The 19,663-nt window shown below is 42.8% G+C and overlaps 1 protein-coding gene across 1 annotated transcript in view; it reads left to right on the forward strand.

Annotated features, from left to right (window-relative positions):
* Positions 1 to 19,663, forward strand: part of LOC135574403 (coiled-coil domain-containing protein 171-like) — a 142,096-nt gene that overhangs the window by 105,871 nt on the left and 16,562 nt on the right. Inside the window, 1 exon segment of the mRNA XM_065025993.1 lies at positions 16,367 to 16,548. Within this exon segment, the coding sequence (XP_064882065.1) occupies positions 16,367 to 16,548 (182 nt within the window).

Here is a 19,663-nt window from a genome sequence, read left to right on the forward strand (position 1 = left end):
GTGTCTGTATCTGTATCTGTGTCTGTATCTGTAGTGTCTGTATCTGTAGTGTCTGTATCTGTAGTGTCTGTAGTGTCTGTATCTGTATCTGTATCTGTAGTGTCTGTATCTGTAGTGTCTGTATCTGTATCTGTATCTGTAGTGTCTGTATCTGTACCTGTAGTGTCTGTATCTGTAGTGTCTGTATCTGTAGTGTCTGTATCTGTATCTGTGTATCTGTATCTGTAGTGTCTGTATCTGTATCTGTAGTGTCTGTATCTGTAGTGTCTGTATCTGTATCTGTATCTGTAGTGTAGTATCTGTATCTGTAGTGTCTGTATCTGTATCTGTATCTGTATCTGTATCTGTAGTGTCTGTATCTGTAGTGTCTGTATCTGTAGTGTCTGTATCTGTATCTGTATCTGTATCTGTAGTGTCTGTATCTGTAGTGTCTGTATCTGTATCTGTAGTGTCTGTATCTGTAGTGTCTGTATCTGTATCTGTAGTGTCTGTATCTGTATCTGTATCTGTATCTGTAGTGTCTGTATCTGTATCTGTAGTGTCTGTATCTGTAGTGTCTGTATCTGTATCTGTATCTGTATCTGTATCTGTAGTGTCTGTATCTGTATCTGTAGTGTCTGTATCTGTATCTGTAGTGTCTGTATCTAGTATCTGTATCTGTATCTGTATCTGTATCTGTAGTGTCTGTATCTGTATCTGTAGTGTCTGTATCTGTATCTGTAGTGTCTGTATCTGTAGTGTCTGTATCTGTATCTGTGTCTGTATCTGTAGTGTCTGTATCTGTATCTGTAGTGTCTGTATCTGTAGTGTCTGTATCTGTATCTGTAGTGTCTGTATCTGTATCTGTAGTATCTGTATCTGTAGTGTCTGTATCTGTAGTGTCTGTATCTGTATCTGTATCTGTATCTGTATCTGTAGTGTCTGTATCTGTAGTGTCTGTATCTGTAGTGTCTGTATCTGTATCTGTAGTGTCTGTATCTGTATCTGTAGTGTCTGTATCTGTATCTGTATCTGTAGTGTCTGTATCTGTAGTGTCTGTATCTGTAGTGTCTGTATCTGTAGTGTCTGTATCTGTAGTGTCTGTATCTGTATCTGTATCTGTATCTGTATCTGTAGTGTCTGTATCTGTAGTGTCTGTATCTGTATCTGTAGTATCTGTATCTGTAGTGTCTGTATCTGTAGTGTCTGTATCTGTATCTGTAGTGTCTGTATCTGTAGTGTCTGTATCTGTAGTGTCTGTATCTGTATCTCTGTATCTGTATCTGTATCTAGTGTCTGTATCTGTAGTCTGTATCTGTAGTGTCTGTATCTGTATCTGTAGTGTCTGTATCTGTAGTGTCTGTATCTGTATCTGTATCTGTATCTGTAGTGTCTGTATCTGTAGTGTCTGTATCTGTAGTGTCTGTATCTGTAGTGTCTGTATCTGTATCTGTAGTGTCTGTATCTGTATCTGTATCTGTAGTGTCTGTATCTGTATCTGTAGTGTCTGTATCTGTATCTGTATCTGTAGTGTCTGTATCTGTATCTGTAGTGTCTGTATCTGTATCTGTATCTGTAGTGTCTGTATCTGTATCTGTATCTGTAGTATCTGTATCTGTATCTGTAGTATCTGTATCTGTAGTGTCTGTATCTGTATCTGTAGTGTCTGTATCTGTAGTGTCTGTATCTGTATCTGTAGTATCTGTATCTGTAGTGTCTGTATCTGTATCTGTAGTGTCTGTATCTGTATCTGTAGTGTCTGTATCTGTAGTGTCTGTATCTGTAGTGTCTGTATCTGTATCTGTAGTGTCTGTATCTGTAGTGTCTGTATCTGTAGTGTCTGTATCTGTATCTGTAGTGTCTGTATCTGTAGTATCTGTATCTGTAGTGTCTGTATCTGTATCTGTATCTGTAGTATCTGTATCTGTAGTATCTGTATCTGTATCTGTATCTGTAGTGTCTGTATCTGTATCTGTAGTGTCTGTATCTGTATCTGTATCTGTAGTGTCTGTATCTGTATCTGTAGTGTCTGTATCTGTATCTGTAGTGTCTGTATCTGTATCTGTAGTGTCTGTATCTGTATCTGTATCTGTAGTGTCTGTATCTGTATCTGTATCTGTAGTGTCTGTATCTGTAGTGTCTGTATCTGTAGTATCTGTATCTGTATCTGTATCTGTATCTGTATCTGTATCTGTAGTGTCTGTATCTGTATCTGTATCTGTATCTGTAGTATCTGTATCTGTAGTGTCTGTATCTGTATCTGTAGTGTCTGTATCTGTAGTGTCTGTATCTGTAGTGTCTGTATCTGTATCTGTATCTGTAGTGTCTGTATCTGTATCTGTATCTGTAGTGTCTGTATCTGTATCTGTAGTGTCTGTATCTGTAGTGTCTGTATCTGTATCTGTAGTATCTGTATCTGTAGTGTCTGTATCTGTAGTATCTGTATCTGTAGTGTCTGTATCTGTATCTGTAGTGTCTGTATCTGTATCTGTAGTGTCTGTATCTGTATCTGTAGTGTCTGTATCTGTATCTGTATCTGTAGTGTCTGTATCTGTAGTGTCTGTATCTGTATCTGTAGTGTCTGTATCTGTATCTGTAGTGTCTGTATCTGTATCTGTAGTGTCTGTATCTGTAGTGTCTGTATCTGTATCTGTAGTGTCTGTATCTGTAGTGTCTGTAGTGTCTGTATCTGTGTCTGTGTGTCTGTATCTGTAGTGTCTGTATCTGTATCTGTAGTATCTGTATCTGTAGTGTCTGTATCTGTAGTGTCTGTATCTGTAGTGTCTGTATCTGTAGTGTCTGTATCTGTAGTGTCTGTATCTGTATCTGTATCTGTATCTGTAGTGTCTGTATCTGTATCTGTAGTGTCTGTATCTGTATCTGTAGTGTCTGTATCTGTAGTGTCTGTATCTGTAGTGTCTGTATCTGTACTGTCTGTATCTGTATCTGTAGTGTCTGTATCTGTAGTGTCTGTATCTGTAGTATCTGTATCTGTAGTGTCTGTATCTGTAGTGTCTGTATCTGTAGTGTCTGTATCTGTAGTGTCTGTATCTGTAGTGTCTGTATCTGTATCTGTAGTGTCTGTATCTGTAGTGTCTGTATCTGTATCTGTAGTGTCTGTATCTGTATCTGTAGTGTCTGTATCTGTATCTGTAGTGTCTGTATCTGTATCTGTAGTGTCTGTATCTGTAGTGTCTGTCTGTATCTGTAGTGTCTGTATCTGTATCTGTAGTGTCTGTATCTGTAGTGTCTGTATCTGTATCTGTATCTGTAGTGTCTGTATCTGTATCTGTAGTGTCTGTATCTGTAGTGTCTGTATCTGTATCTGTAGTGTCTGTATCTGTATCTGTATCTGTATCTGTATCTGTATCTGTATCTGTAGTGTCTGTATCTGTAGTGTCTGTATCTGTAGTGTCTGTAGTGTCTGTATCTGTAGTGTCTGTCTGTAGTGTCTGTATCTGTATCTGTATCTGTATCTGTATCTGTATCTGTAGTGTCTGTATCTGTAGTGTCTGTATCTGTAGTGTCTGTATCTGTAGTGTCTGTATCTGTATCTGTATCTGTATCTGTAGTGTCTGTATCTGTATCTGTAGTGTCTGTATCTGTATCTGTAGTGTCTGTATCTGTAGTGTCTGTATCTGTAGTGTCTGTATCTGTATCTGTAGTGTCTGTATCTGTAGTGTCTGTATCTGTATCTGTAGTGTCTGTATCTGTATCTGTAGTGTCTGTATCTGTATCTGTAGTGTCTGTATCTGTAGTGTCTGTATCTGTAGTGTCTGTATCTGTATCTGTATCTGTAGTGTCTGTATCTGTAGTGTCTGTATCTGTATCTGTAGTATCTGTATCTGTAGTATCTGTATCTGTATCTGTAGTGTCTGTATCTGTATCTGTAGTGTCTGTATCTGTAGTGTCTGTATCTGTATCTGTAGTGTCTGTATCTGTAGTGTCTGTATCTGTATCTGTATCTGTAGTGTCTGTATCTGTAGTATCTGTATCTGTATCTGTAGTGTCTGTATCTGTAGTGTCTGTATCTGTATCTGTATCTGTAGTGTCTGTATCTGTAGTGTCTGTATCTGTATCTGTATCTGTAGTGTCTGTATCTGTAGTGTCTGTATCTGTATCTGTAGTGTCTGTATCTGTATCTGTAGTGTCTGTATCTGTATCTGTAGTGTCTGTATCTGTAGTGTCTGTATCTGTAGTGTCTGTATCTGTATCTGTATCTGTAGTGTCTGTATCTGTAGTGTCTGTATCTGTATCTGTAGTGTCTGTATCTGTAGTATCTGTATCTGTATCTGTAGTGTCTGTATCTGTATCTGTAGTGTCTGTATCTGTAGTGTCTGTATCTGTATCTGTAGTGTCTGTATCTGTAGTGTCTGTATCTGTATCTGTAGTGTCTGTATCTGTAGTGTCTGTATCTGTATCTGTAGTATCTGTATCTGTAGTATCTGTATCTGTATCTGTAGTGTCTGTATCTGTATCTGTATCTGTATCTGTAGTGTCTGTATCTGTAGTGTCTGTATCTGTATCTGTATCTGTAGTGTCTGTATCTGTATCTGTAGTATCTGTATCTGTAGTGTCTGTATCTGTAGTGTCTGTATCTGTAGTGTCTGTATCTGTATCTGTAGTGTCTGTATCTGTATCTGTATCTGTAGTGTCTGTATCTGTATCTGTAGTATCTGTGTCTGTATCTGTATCTGTAGTGTCTGTATCTGTATCTGTAGTGTCTGTATCTGTATCTGTATCTGTAGTGTCTGTATCTGTAGTATATGTGTCTGTATCTGTATCTGTAGTGTCTGTATCTGTATCTGTATCTGTAGTGTCTGTATCTGTATCTGTAGTGTCTGTATCTGTAGTGTCTGTATCTGTATCTGTAGTGTCTGTATCTGTATCTGTAGTATCTGTATCTGTAGTGTCTGTATCTGTAGTGTCTGTATCTGTATCTGTAGTGTCTGTATCTGTAGTGTCTGTATCTGTATCTGTAGTGTCTGTATCTGTAGTGTCTGTATCTGTAGTGTCTGTATCTGTATCTGTATCTGTATCTGTAGTGTCTGTATCTGTATCTGTAGTGTCTGTATCTGTATCTGTAGTGTCTGTATCTGTATCTGTAGTGTCTGTATCTGTATCTGTAGTGTCTGTATCTGTAGTGTCTGTATCTGTATCTGTAGTGTCTGTATCTGTATCTGTAGTGTCTGTATCTGTAGTGTCTGTATCTGTATCTGTAGTGTCTGTATCTGTATCTGTAGTGTCTGTATCTGTATCTGTATGTAGTATCTGTAGTGTCTGTATCTGTAGTGTCTGTATCTGTATCTGTATCTGTAGTGTCTGTATCTGTAGTATCTGTATCTGTATCTGTAGTGTCTGTATCTGTATCTGTATCTGTAGTATCTGTATCTGTAGTGTCTGTATCTGTAGTGTAGTATCTGTATCTGTAGTGTCTGTATCTGTATCTGTATCTGTATCTGTATCTGTAGTGTCTGTATCTGTAGTGTCTGTATCTGTATCTGTAGTGTCTGTATCTGTAGTATCTGTATCTGTAGTGTCTGTATCTGTAGTGTCTGTATCTGTAGTGTCTGTATCTGTATCTGTAGTGTCTGTATCTGTAGTGTCTGTATCTGTATCTGTATCTGTAGTGTCTGTATCTGTATCTGTAGTGTCTGTATCTGTAGTATCTGTATCTGTAGTGTCTGTATCTGTATCTGTAGTGTCTGTATCTGTAGTGTCTGTATCTGTAGTGTCTGTATCTGTAGTGTCTGTATCTGTATCTGTATCTGTAGTGTCTGTATCTGTATCTGTAGTGTCTGTATCTGTAGTGTCTGTATCTGTAGTGTCTGTATCTGTATCTGTATCTGTAGTGTCTGTATCTGTAGTGTCTGTATCTGTATCTGTAGTGTCTGTATCTGTAGTGTCTGTATCTGTAGTGTCTGTATCTGTAGTGTCTGTATCTGTAGTGTCTGTATCTGTATCTGTAGTGTCTGTATCTGTAGTATCTGTATCTGTATCTGTAGTGTCTGTATCTGTATCTGTAGTGTCTGTATCTGTATCTGTAGTGTCTGTATCTGTATCTGTAGTGTCTGTATCTGTATCTGTATCTGTATCTGTAGTGTCTGTATCTGTATCTGTATCTGTATCTGTATCTGTATCTGTGTCTGTATCTGTATCTGTATCTGTTATCTGTAGTCTGTAGTGTCTGTATCTGTAGTGTCTGTATCTGTATCTGTAGTATCTGTATCTGTATCTGTAGTGTCTGTATCTGTATCTGTAGTGTCTGTATCTGTAGTGTCTGTATCTGTATCTGTATCTGTACTGTCTGTATCTGTATCTGTAGTGTCTGTATCTGTAGTGTCTGTATCTGTATCTGTAGTGTCTGTATCTGTAGTGTCTGTATCTGTAGTGTCTGTATCTGTATCTAGTAGTATCTGTATCTGTAGTGTCTGTATCTGTAGTGTCTGTATCTGTAGTGTCTGTATCTGTAGTGTCTGTATCTGTATCTGTATCTGTATCTGTAGTGTCTGTATCTGTAGTGTCTGTATCTGTATCTGTATCTGTATCTGTATCTGTAGTGTCTGTATCTCTGTATCTGTAGTGTCTGTATCTGTCTGTATCTGTATCTGTAGTGTCTGTATCTGTATCTGTAGTGTCTGTATCTGTAGTGTCTGTATCTGTATCTGTATCTGTAGTGTCTGTATCTGTAGTGTCTGTATCTGTAGTGTCTGTATCTGTATCTGTAGTGTCTGTATCTGTATCTGTAGTGTCTGTATCTGTATCTGTAGTGTCTGTATCTGTATCTGTATCTGTAGTGTCTGTATCTGTATCTGTATCTGTAGTATCTGTATCTGTATCTGTAGTGTCTGTATCTGTATCTGTAGTGTCTGTATCTGTAGTGTCTGTATCTGTATCTGTAGTGTCTGTATCTGTAGTGTCTGTATCTGTAGTGTCTGTATCTGTAGTGTCTGTATCTGTAGTGTATCTGTATCTGTAGTGTCTGTCTGTATCTGTAGTCTGTCTGTATCTGTATCTGTAGTGTCTGTATCTGTATCTGTATCTGTATCTGTAGTGTCTGTATCTGTATCTGTAGTGTCTGTATCTGTAGTGTCTGTATCTGTATCTGTAGTGTCTGTATCTGTATCTGTAGTGTCTGTATCTGTATCTGTATCTGTAGTGTCTGTATCTGTATCTGTAGTGTCTGTATCTGTATCTGTATCTGTAGTGTCTGTATCTGTAGTGTCTGTATCTGTATCTGTAGTATCTGTATCTGTATCTGTAGTGTCTGTATCTGTATCTGTATCTGTAGTGTCTGTATCTGTATCTGTCTGTATCTGTATCTGTATCTGTGTCTGTATCTGTATCTGTAGTGTCTGTATCTGTAGTGTCTGTATCTGTATCTGTATCTGTATCTGTATCTGTATCTGTAGTGTCTGTATCTGTAGTGTCTGTATCTGTAGTGTCTGTATCTGTAGTGTCTGTATCTGTAGTGTCTGTATCTGTATCTGTGTCTGTATCTATATCTGTATCTGTATCTGTAGTGTCTGTATCTGTATCTGTAGTGTCTGTATCTGTATCTGTATCTGTATCTGTAGTGTCTGTATCTGTATCTGTAGTGTCTGTATCTGTAGTGTCTGTATCTGTATCTGTAGTCTGTATCTGTATCTGTAGTGTCTGTATCTGTAGTGTCTGTATCTGTATCTGTATCTGTATCTGTATCTGTAGTGTCTGTATCTGTAGTGTCTGTATCTGTATCTGTAGTGTCTGTATCTGTATCTGTAGTGTCTGTATCTGTATCTGTAGTATCTGTATCTGTATCTGTAGTGTCTGTATCTGTACTATCTGTATCTGTAGTATCTGTATCTGTATCTGTAGTATCTGTATCTGTATCTGTAGTGTCTGTATCTGTACCTGTATCTGTAGTATCTGTATCTGTATCTGTAGTATCTGTATCTGTAGTGTCTGTATCTGTAGTGTCTGTATCTGTAGTGTCTGTATCTGTACTATCTGTATCTGTAGTATCTGTATCTGTATCTGTAGTATCTGTATCTATATCTGTAGTGTCTGTATCTGTACCTGTATCTGTAGTATCTGTATCTGTAGTATCTGTATCTGTAGTATCTGTATCTGTATCTGTAGTATCTGTATCTGTATCTGTAGTGTCTGTATCTGTAGTGTCTGTATCTGTACTATCTGTATCTGTAGTGTCTGTATCTGTATCTGTAGTGTCTGTATCTGTATCTGTAGTGTCTGTATCTGTAGTGTCTGTATCTGTAGTGTCTGTATCTGTATCTGTATCTGTATCTGTAGTGTCTGTATCTGTAGTGTCTGTATCTGTATCTGTAGTATCTGTGTCTGTATCTGTATCTGTAGTGTCTGTATCTGTATCTGTAGTGTCTGTATCTGTGTCTGTATCTGTAGTATCTGTATCTGTGTCTGTATCTGTAGTATCTGTATCTGTGTCTGTATCTGTAGTGTATGTGTCTGTATCTGTAGTGTCTGTATCTGTGTCTGTATCTGTAGTGTCTGTATCTGTATCTGTATCTGTATCTGTATCTGTATCTGTAGTGTCTGTATCTGTAGTGTCTGTATCTGTAGTGTCTGTATCTGTATCTGTAGTGTCTGTATCTGTATCTGTAGTGTCTGTATCTGTAGTGTCTGTATCTGTATCTGTAGTGTCTGTATCTGTAGTGTCTGTATCTGTATCTGTAGTGTCTGTATCTGTATCTGTAGTGTCTGTATCTGTAGTGTCTGTATCTGTATCTGTAGTGTCTGTATCTGTATCTGTATCTGTATCTGTATCTGTATCTGTAGTGTCTGTATCTGTATCTGTAGTGTCTGTATCTGTAGTGTCTGTATCTGTATCTGTATCTGTATCTGTATCTGTATCTGTAGTGTCTGTATCTGTATCTGTATCTGTAGTATCTGTATCTGTAGTATCTGTATCTGTAGTGTCTGTATCTGTATCTGTAGTGTCTGTATCTGTATCTGTCTGTATCTGTATCTGTATCTGTAGTGTCTGTATCTGTATCTGTAGTGTCTGTATCTGTATCTGTAGTATCTGTATCTGTAGTGTCTGTATCTGTATCTGTATCTAGTGTCTGTATCTGTATCTGTATCTGTATCTGTATCTGTATCTGTAGTGTCTGTATCTGTAGTGTCTGTATCTGTATCTGTAGTGTCTGTATCTAGTATCTGTAGTGTCTGTATCTGTATCTGTAGTGTCTGTATCTGTATCTGTATCTGTAGTGTCTGTATCTGTATCTGTCTGTATCTGTATCTGTAGTGTCTGTATCTGTATCTGTATCTGTATCTGTAGTGTCTGTATCTGTATCTGTAGTGTCTGTATCTGTATCTGTAGTGTCTGTATCTGTAGTGTCTGTATCTGTATCTGTAGTGTCTGTATCTGTAGTGTCTGTATCTGTAGTGTCTGTATCTGTATCTGTAGTGTCTGTATCTGTAGTGTCTGTATCTGTATCTGTATCTGTATCTGTAGTGTCTGTATCTGTATCTGTATCTGTATCTGTAGTGTCTGTATCTGTATCGTCTGTATCTGTATCTGTAGTGTCTGTATCTGTATCTGTAGTGTCTGTATCTGTATCTGTAGTATCTGTATCTGTAGTGTCTGTATCTGTATCTGTAGTGTCTGTATCTGTATCTGTAGTGTCTGTATCTGTATCTGTAGTGTCTGTATCTGTAGTGTCTGTATCTGTATCTGTAGTGTCTGTATCTGTATCTGTAGTGTCTGTATCTGTATCTGTAGTGTCTGTATCTGTATCTGTATCTGTAGTGTCTGTATCTGTATCTGTATCTGTAGTATCTGTATCTGTAGTGTCTGTATCTGTATCTGTATCTGTATCTGTAGTGTCTGTATCTGTATCTGTCTGTATCTGTATCTGTATCTGTCTGTATCTGTATCTGTAGTGTCTGTATCTGTATCTGTCTGTATCTGTATCTGTATCTGTAGTGTCTGTATCTGTATCTGTATCTGTAGTGTCTGTATCTGTACTGTCTGTATCTGTATCTGTAGTGTCTGTATCTGTATCTGTAGTGTCTGTATCTGTATCTGTAGTGTCTGTATCTGTATCTGTAGTGTCTGTATCTGTATCTGTAGTGTCTGTATCTGTATCTGTAGTGTCTGTATCTGTATCTGTATCTGTAGTGTCTGTATCTGTATCTGTAGTGTCTGTATCTGTATCTGTAGTATCTGTATCTGTAGTGTCTGTATCTGTACCTGTATCTGTCCCTGTATCTGTACCTGTATCTGTCCCTGTATCTGTACCTGTATCTGTCCCTGTAGCTGTACCTGTATCTGTCCCTGTAGCTGTACCTGTATCTGTATCTGTACCTGTATCTGTCCCTGTATCTGTACCTGTATCTGTCCCTGTAGCTGTACATGTATCTGTATCTGTACCTGTATCTGTCCCTGTATCTGTACCTGTATCTGTCCCTGTAGCTGTACCTGTATCTGTCCCTGTAGCTGTACATGTATCTGTAGCTGTACCTGTATCTTTATCTGTACCTGTATCTGTCCCTGTAGCTGTACCTGTATCTGTCCCTGTAGCTGTACATGTATCTGTAGCTGTACCTGTATCTTTATCTGTACCTGTATCTGTCCCTGTAGCTGTACATGTAGCTGTATCTTTACCTGTAGATGTAGCTGTATCTTTACCTGTAGCTGTATCTGTAGCTGTACCTGTAGCTGTATCTTTACCTGTAGCTGTCCCTGTAGCTGTATCTTTACCTGTAGCTGTATCTTTACCTGTAGCTGTCCCTGTAGCTGTATCTTTACCTGTAGCTGTCCCTGTAGCTGTATCTTTACCTGTAGCTGTCCCTGTAGCTGTATCTTTACCTGTAGCTGTCCCTGTAGCTGTATCTTTACCTGTAGCTGTATCTTTACCTGTAGCTGTATCTTTACCTGTAGCTGTATCTGTAGCTGTACATGTAGCTGTATCTTTACCTGTAGCTGTATCTTTACCTGTAGCTGTATCTTTACCTGTAGCTGTATCTGTAGCTGTACATGTAGCTGTATCTTTACCTGTAGCTGTATCTGTACCTGTAGCTGTATCATAGTAGCTGTATCTTTACCTGTAGCTGTACCTGTAGCTGTATCTTTACCTGTAGCTGTATCTGTAGCTGTACATGTAGCTGTATCTTTACCTGTAGCTGTCCCTGTAGCTGTATCTTTACCTGTAGCTGTAGCTGTCCCTGTAGCGGTATCTTTACCTGTAGCGGTATCTTTACCTGTAGCTGTATCTGTAGCTGTAGCTGTATCTGTAGCTATAGCTGTCCCTGGCTCTCACCCCAACCTCTCTCTGTGTTTCCCCTGACCACCAGCTGTATCTGTAGCTATAGCTGTATCTGTTCCTGTATCTGTAGCTATAGCTGTAGCTGTCCCTGGCTCTCACCCCAACCTCTCTCGGTGTTTCCCCTGACCACCAGCTGTATCTGTAGCTATAGCTGTATCTGTACCTGTATCTGTAGCCATAGCTGTATCTGTACCTGTATCTGTAGCTATACCTGTAGCTGTCCCTGGCTCTCACCCCAACCTCTCTCCGTGTTTCCCCTGGCCACCGCTGCTAAATCGTGGCCACCACTCCATAGAATACTTCCTTATTTTAGATGTAGAATTTTCAGGATGTTAAATTTTCAGTGTAAACTTAAATGACTAAAACCCGTGACTTATTTAGAAGTAAATATGCAGCTCCCTAAATGTCGTGGGGTCATGTCAATGTCGTGGGGTCATGTCAATGTCGTGGGGTCATGTCAATGTCGTGGGGTCATGTCAATGTCGTGGGGCCATGTCAATGTCGTGGGGTCATGTCAATGTCATGTCAATGTCGTGGGGTCATGTCAATGTCGTGGGGTCATGTCAATGTCGTGGGGTCATGTCAATGTCGTGGGGTCATGTCAATGTCGTGGGGTTATGTCAATGTCGTGGGGTCATGTCAATGTCGTGGGGCCATGTCAATGTCGTGGGGTCATGTCAATGTCGTGGGGTCATGTCAATGTCGTGGGGTCATGTCAATGTTGTGGGGTTATGTCAATGTTGTGGGGTTATGTCAATGTCGTGGGGTCATGTCAATGTCATGTCAATGTCGTGGGGTCATGTCAATGTCATGTCAATGTCGTGGGGCCATGTCAATGTCGTCGGGTCATGTCAATGTCGTGGGGCCATGTCAATTTCGTGGGGTCATGTCAATGTCGTGGGGTCATGTCAATGTCGTGGGGTCATGTCAATGTCGTGGAGCCATGTCAATGTCGTGGGGTCATGTCAATGTCGTGGGGCCATGTCAATGTCGTGGGGCCATGTCAATGTCGTGGGGTCATGTCAATGTCGTGGGGTCATGTCAATGTCGTGGGGTCATGTCAATGTCGTGGGGTCATGTCAGTAATAGGTGGGGCCATGTCAATGTCGTGGGGTCATGTCAATGTCGTGGGGTCATGTCAATGTCGTGGGGTCATGTCAATGTCGTGGGGTCATGTCAATGTTGTGGGGTCATGTCAATGTTGTGGGGTCATGTCAATGTCGTGGGGTCATGTCAATGTCGTGGGGTCATGTCAATGTCGTGGGGCCATGTCAATGTCGTGGGGCCATGTCAATGTCGTGGGGTCATGTCAATGTCGTGGGGTCATGTCAATGTCGTGGGGTCATGTCAATGTCATGTCAATGTCGTGGGGTTATGTCAATGTCGTGGGGCCATGTCAATGTCGTGGGGCCATGTCAATGTCGTGGGGTCATGTCAATGTCGTGGGGTCATGTCAATGTCGTGGGGCCATGTCAATGTCGTGGGGTCATGTCAATGTCGTGGGGCCATGTCAATGTCGTGGGGTCATGTCAATGTCGTGGGGTCATGTCAATGTCGTGGGGTCATGTCAATGTCGTGGGGTCATGTCAATGTCATGTCAATGTCGTGGGGTCATGTCAATGTTGTGGGGTCATGTCAATGTTGTGGGGTCATGTCAATGTCGTGGGGCCATGTCAATGTCGTGGTGCCATGTCAATGTCGTGGGGTCATGTCAATGTCGTGGGGTCATGTCAATGTCATGTCAATGTTGTGGGGTCATGTCAATGTCGTGGGGTCATGTCAATGTCGTGGGGTCATGTCAATGTCATGTCAATGTCGTGGGGTCATGTCAATGTTGTGGGGTCATGTCAATGTCGTGGTGCCATGTCAATGTCGTGGGGTCATGTCAATGTCGTGGGGTCATGTCAATGTCATGTCAATGTTGTGGGGTCATGTCAATGTCGTGGGGTCATGTCAATGTCATGTCAATGTTGTGGGGTCATGTCAATGTCGTGGGGTCATGTCAATGTCATGTCAATGTTGTGGGGTCATGTCAATGTCGTGGGGCCATGTCAATGTCGTCGGGTCATGTCAATGTGGGGCCATGTCAATGTTGTGGGGCCATGTCAATGTTGTGGGGCCATGTCAATGTCGTGGGGTCATGTCAATGTCGTGGGGTCATGTCAATGTCGTGGGGCCATGTCAATGTCGTGGGGTCATTTCAATGTCGTGGGGTCATGTCAATGTCGTGGGGCCATGTCAATGTCGTGGGGTCATGTCAATGTCGTGGGGCCATGTCAATGTCGTGGGGTCATGTCAATGTCGTGGGGTCATGTCAATGTTGTGGGGTCATGTCAATGTCGTGGGGCCATGTCAATGTCGTGGTGCCATGTCAATGTCGTGGGGTCATGTCAATGTCGTGGGGTCATGTCAATGTTGTGGGGTCATGTCAATGTTGTGGGGTCATGTCAATGTCGTGGGGTCATGTCAATGTCATGTCAATGTCGTGGGGTCATGTCAATGTTGTGGGGTCATGTCAATGTCGTGGTGCCATGTCAATGTCGTGGGGTCATGTCAATGTCGTGGGGTCATGTCAATGTCATGTCAATGTTGTGGGGTCATGTCAATGTCGTGGGGTCATGTCAATGTCATGTCAATGTTGTGGGGTCATGTCAATGTCGTGGGGTCATGTCAATGTCATGTCAATGTTGTGGGGTCATGTCAATGTCGTGGGGCCATGTCAATGTCGTCGGGTCATGTCAATGTCGTGGGGCCATGTCAATGTTGTGGGGCCATGTCAATGTCGTGGGGTCATGTCAATGTCGTGGGGTCATGTCAATGTCGTGGGGTCATGTCAATGTCGTGGGGCCATGTCAATGTCGTGGGGTCATTTCAATGTCGTGGGGTCATGTCAATGTCGTGGGGCCATGTCAATGTCGTGGGGTCATGTCAATGTCGTGGGGCCATGTCAATGTCGTGGGGTCATGTCAATGTCGTGGGGTCATGTCAATGTCGTGGGGTCATGTCAATGTCGTGGGGCCATGTCAATGTCGTGGGGTCATGTCAATGTCGTGGGGCCATGTCAATGTCGTGGGGTCATGTCAATGTCGTGGGGTCATGTCAATGTCGTGGGGTCATGTCAATGTCGTGGGGTCATGTCAATGTCGTGGGGTCATGTCAATGTCGTGGGGTCATGTCAATGTCATGTCAATGTCGTGGGGTCATGTCAATGTCGTGGGGTCATGTCAATGTCGTGGGGCCATGTCAATGTCGTGGGGTCATGTCAATGTCGTGGGGTCATGTCAATGTCATGTCAATGTTGTGGGGTCATGTCAATGTCGTGGGGTCATGTCAATGTCGTGGGGTCATGTCAATGTCATGTCAATGTTGTGGGGTCATGTCAATGTCGTGGGGTCATGTCAATGTCGTGGGGTCATGTCAATGTCATGTCAATGTTGTGGGGTCATGTCAATGTCGTGGGGTCATGTCAATGTCGTGGGGTCATGTCAATGTTGTGGGGTCATGTCAATGTCGTGGGGTCATGTCAATGTCGTGGGGCCATGTCAATGTCGTGGGGTCATGTCAATGTCGTGGGGTCATGTCAATGTCATGTCAATGTCGTGGGGTCATGTCAATGTCGTGGGGTCATGTCAATGTCGTGGGGCCATGTCAATGTCGTGGGGTCATGTCAATGTCGTGGGGTCATGTCAATGTCATGTCAATGTTGTGGGGTCATGTCAATGTCGTGGGGTCATGTCAATGTCATGTCAATGTTGTGGGGTCATGTCAATGTCGTGGGGTCATGTCAATGTCATGTCAATGTTGTGGGGTCATGTCAATGTCGTGGGGTCATGTCAATGTCGTGGGGTCATGTCAATGTCATGTCAATGTTGTGGGGTCATGTCAATGTCGTGGGGTCATGTCAATGTCGTGGGGTCATGTCAATGTCGTGGGGCCATGTCAATGTCGTGGGGCCATGTCAATGTCGTGGGGTCATGTCAATGTCGTGGGGCCATGTCAATGTCGTGGGGTCATGTCAATGTCGTGGGGTCATGTCAATGTCGTGGGGTCATGTCAATGTCGTGGGGCCATGTCAATGTCGTGGGGTCATGTCAATGTCGTGGGGTCGCCATTGATTTTGGTACAGTGTCTGAGTCAGTCAGATGGCATAATAACGCGACAGCCTTGGCAAAATGTGTAGAAGAAGACAATTACCCATAACACACCTCCAGGCTGTTTAAGGGCTATTTGACCAAGACGAGGTACTCTCAGGACAATTACCCATAACACACCTCCAGGCTGTTTAAGGGCTATTTGACCAAGACGAGGTACTCTCAGGACAATTACCCATAAACACACCTCCAGGCTGTTTAAGGGCTATTTGACCAAGACGAGGTACTCTCAGGACAATTACCCATAACACACCTCTAGGCTGTTTAAGGGCTATTTGACCAAGACGAGGTACTCTCAGGACAATAACCCATAACACACCTCCAGGCTGCGTAAGGGCTATTTGACCTAGAAGGAGAGTGATGGAGTGCTGCATCAGATGACCTGGCCTCCACAATCACCCAACCTCAACTCAATTGAGATGGTTTTGGATGAGTTGGATCGCAGAGTGAAGGAAAAGCAGCCAACACAAGTGCTCAGCATATGTGGGAACTCCAATACTGTTGGAAAAGCATTCCAGGTGAAGCTGGTTGAGAGAATGCCAAGAGTGTGTAAAGCTGTCATCAAGGCAAAGGGTGGTTACTTTGAAAGAATCTCAAATATAAAATATATGTTGATTTGTTTAACACTTCTACTACATGATTCCATGTGTGTTATTTCATAGTGTTGATGTCTTCACTATTATTCTACAATGTAGAAAATAGTACAAATGGTACTGTGGTAGTGTGTATATACACTGTGCATTCGGAAAGTATTCAGACCCCTTGACTTTTTACACATTTTGTTTCCGATACTACACTGCTCAAAAAAATAAAGGGAACACTTAAACAACACAATGTAACTCCAAGTCAATCACACTTCTGTGAAATCAAACTGTCCACTTATTTTAGTGTTCCCTTTATTTTTTTTTGAGCAGTGTATATTGTCCGTGTCTCTTTCTCCTCCAGTATCTTCCTCTCGGGTGGTATTGTCTGCCGCTCGTAACAGTCTATCCCGCCTCCTGGACCACCTCCTCACCCCCTCAGACCGAGGGTCCCATCTCACACCCTATAGCGTGAACAAGGGTTCTCTGGTTAGTAGGCTGGGACAGGGCTTACACCTACTCACAGCCAAACAGATGAGCAATAAGGTTAGTGGTCTATAACAATCTATTTCATAGAGAGTATATATATGTTATTTTGACTTACTCTCTTAACCACCTGAGTTCGAGGTTGGCACGGGAACAAGAGTGACATTTTAGATTCAAGTTCAGGACTGGATCAACAGTCTACCAGAATGGGCAGTACAGGAATGATTTTGAACAGAGTTATTTTTGTGTTATAAGCATTTTTAGGAGGACATTTTGAATGTTTTTTCCCTCCCTCCGTCTCCCAACAGTAACACTGTTTGACCCCTAACCTCTAACCTGGGTCCTCTACTGTTTGACCCCTAACCAGGGTCCTCTACTGTTTAACCCCTAACCTCTAACCTGGGTCCTCTACTGTTTGACCCCTAACCTGGGTCCTCTAATGTTTAACCCCTAACCTGGGTCCTCTACTGTTTAACCTCTAACCTGGGTCTTCTACTGTTTAACCTCTAACCTGGGTCCTCTACTGTTTAACCCCTAACCTGGGTCCTCTACTGTTTAACCCCTAACCTGGGTCCTCTACTGTTTAACCTCTAACCTGGGTCCTCTACTGTTTAACCTCTAACCTGGGTCCTCTACTGTTTAACCCCTAACCTGGGTCCTCTACTGTTTAACCCCTAACCTGGGTCCTCTACTGTTTAACCCCTAACCTGGGTCCTCTACTGTTTAACCCCTAACCTCTAACCTGGGTCCTCTACTGTTTAACCCCTAACCTGGGTCCTCTACTGTTTAACCCCTAACCTGGGTCCTCTACTGTTTAACCCCTAACCTCTAACCTGGGTCCTCTACTGTTTAACCTCTAACCTGGGTCGTCTACTGTTTAACCTCTAACCCCTAACCTGGGTCCTCTACTGTTTAACCTCTAACCTGGGTCTTCTACTGTTTAACCCCTAACCTGGGTCCTCTACTGTTTAACCTCTAACCTGGGTCCTCTACTGTTTAACCTCTAACCTGGGTCCTCTACTGTTTAACCTGTAACCTGGGTCCTCTACTGTTTAACCTCTAACCTGGGTCTTCTACTGTTTAACCCCTAACCTGGGTCCTCTACTGTTTAACCCCTAACCTGGGTCCTCTACTGTTTAACCCCTAACCTGGGCCCTCTACTGTTTAACCTCTAACCTCTAACCTGGGTTTAACCCCTAACCTGGGTCCTCTACTGTTTAACCCCTAACCTGGGTCCTCTACTGTTTAACCTCTAACCTGGGTCCTCTACTGTTTAACCTCTAACCTGGGTCCTCTACTGTTTAACCTCTAACCTGGGTCCTCTACTGTTTAACCCCTAACCTCTAACCTGGGTCCTCTACTGTTTAACCTCTAACCTGGGTCGTCTACTGTTTAACCTCTAACCCCTAACCTGGGTCCTCTACTGTTTAACCTCTAACCTGGGTCTTCTACTGTTTAACCCCTAACCTGGGTCCTCTACTGTTTAACCTCTAACCTGGGTCCTCTACTGTTTAACCTCTAACCTGGGTCCTCTACTGTTTAACCTGTAACCTGGGTCCTCTACTGTTTAACCTCTAACCTGGGTCTTCTACTGTTTAACCCCTAACCTGGGTCCTCTACTGTTTAACCCCTAACCTGGGTCCTCTACTGTTTAACCCCTAACCTGGGTCCTCTACTGTTTAACCCCTAACCTGGGCCCTCTACTGTTTAACCTCTAACCTCTAACCTGGGTCCTCTACTGTTTAACCCCTAACCTGGGTCCTCTACTGTTTAACCCCTAACCTGGGTCCTCTACTGTTTAACCTCTAACCTGGGTCCTCTACTGTTTAACCTCTAACCTGGGTCCTCTACTGTTTAACCTCTAACCTGGGTCCTCTACTGTTTAACCCCTAACCTCTAACCTGGGTCCTCTACTGTTTAACCTCTAACCTGGGTCCTCTACTGTTTAACCCCTAACCTCTAACCTGGGTCCTCTACTGTTTAACCTCTAACCTGGGTCCTCTACTGTTTAACCCCTAACCTCTAACCTGGGTCCTCTACTGTTTAACCTCTAACCTGGGTCCTCTACTGTTTAACCTCTAACCTGGGTCCTCTACTGTTTAACCCCTAACCTCTAACCTGGGTCCTCTACTGTTTAACCCCTAACCTGGGTCCTCTGCATGCCTTGGGACTGAGTTAGCCCTCTGAACTAAAGCCCTTGGCATTAGCTCTGAGGTCAAACGTTAGTCTTCAGTCTTGAGGCCTAACTGAGTTCACCCAGGGAATACAGTGGCAATACATGAATGTATATACAGGTAACTGGCAGAATAAAGGAAACCCCAACATAAAGTGTCTCAGTAGAGCCACCAGAACAGCTTCCATGCCCCTGGGCACAGATCCTTTCTGGAACTCTATTGGAGGGCTGAGACGCCGTCCTTCCACGATAAATTCCATCATGTGGTGTTTTGTTGTTGATGTCGGTGGAAAACACTGTCTCGGGTCCCGCTCCAGAATCTACCATAAGGGTTGAGATCTGGTGACTGAGACATGGCGGTGCCTCTACCATAAGGGTTGAGATCTGGTGACTGAGACGGTGCGTCTACCATAAGGGTTGAGATCTGGTGACTGAGACATGGTGGTGCATCTACCATAAGGGTTGAGATCTGGTGACTGAGACGGTGCCTCTACCATAAGGGTTGAGATCTGGTGACTGAGACATGGTGGTGCATCTACCATAAGGGTTGAGATCTGGTGACTGAGACATGGAGGTGCATCTACCATAAGGGTTGAGGTCTGGTGACTGAGACATGGTGGTGCATCTACCATAAGGGTTGAGATCTGGTGACTGAGACATGGAGGTGCATCTACCATAAGGGTTGAGATCTGGTGACTGAGACATGGTGGTGCATCTACCATAAGGGTTGAGATCTGGTGACTGAGACATGGTGGTGCATCTACCATAAGGGTTGAGATCTGGTGACTGAGACGGTGCATCTACCATAAGGGTTGAGATCTGGTGACTGAGACATGGTGGTGCATCTACCATAAGGGTTGAGATCTGGTGACTGAGACGGTGCATCTACCATAAGGGTTGAGATCTGGTGACTGAGACGGTGCATCTACCATAAGGGTTGAGATCTGGTGACTGAGACATGGTGGTGCATCTACCATAAGGGTTGAGATCTGGTGACTGAGA

This window comes from Oncorhynchus nerka, linkage group LG12, assembly GCF_034236695.1.
Source record: "Oncorhynchus nerka isolate Pitt River linkage group LG12, Oner_Uvic_2.0, whole genome shotgun sequence".
Lineage (NCBI taxonomy): Eukaryota > Metazoa > Chordata > Actinopteri > Salmoniformes > Salmonidae > Oncorhynchus > Oncorhynchus nerka.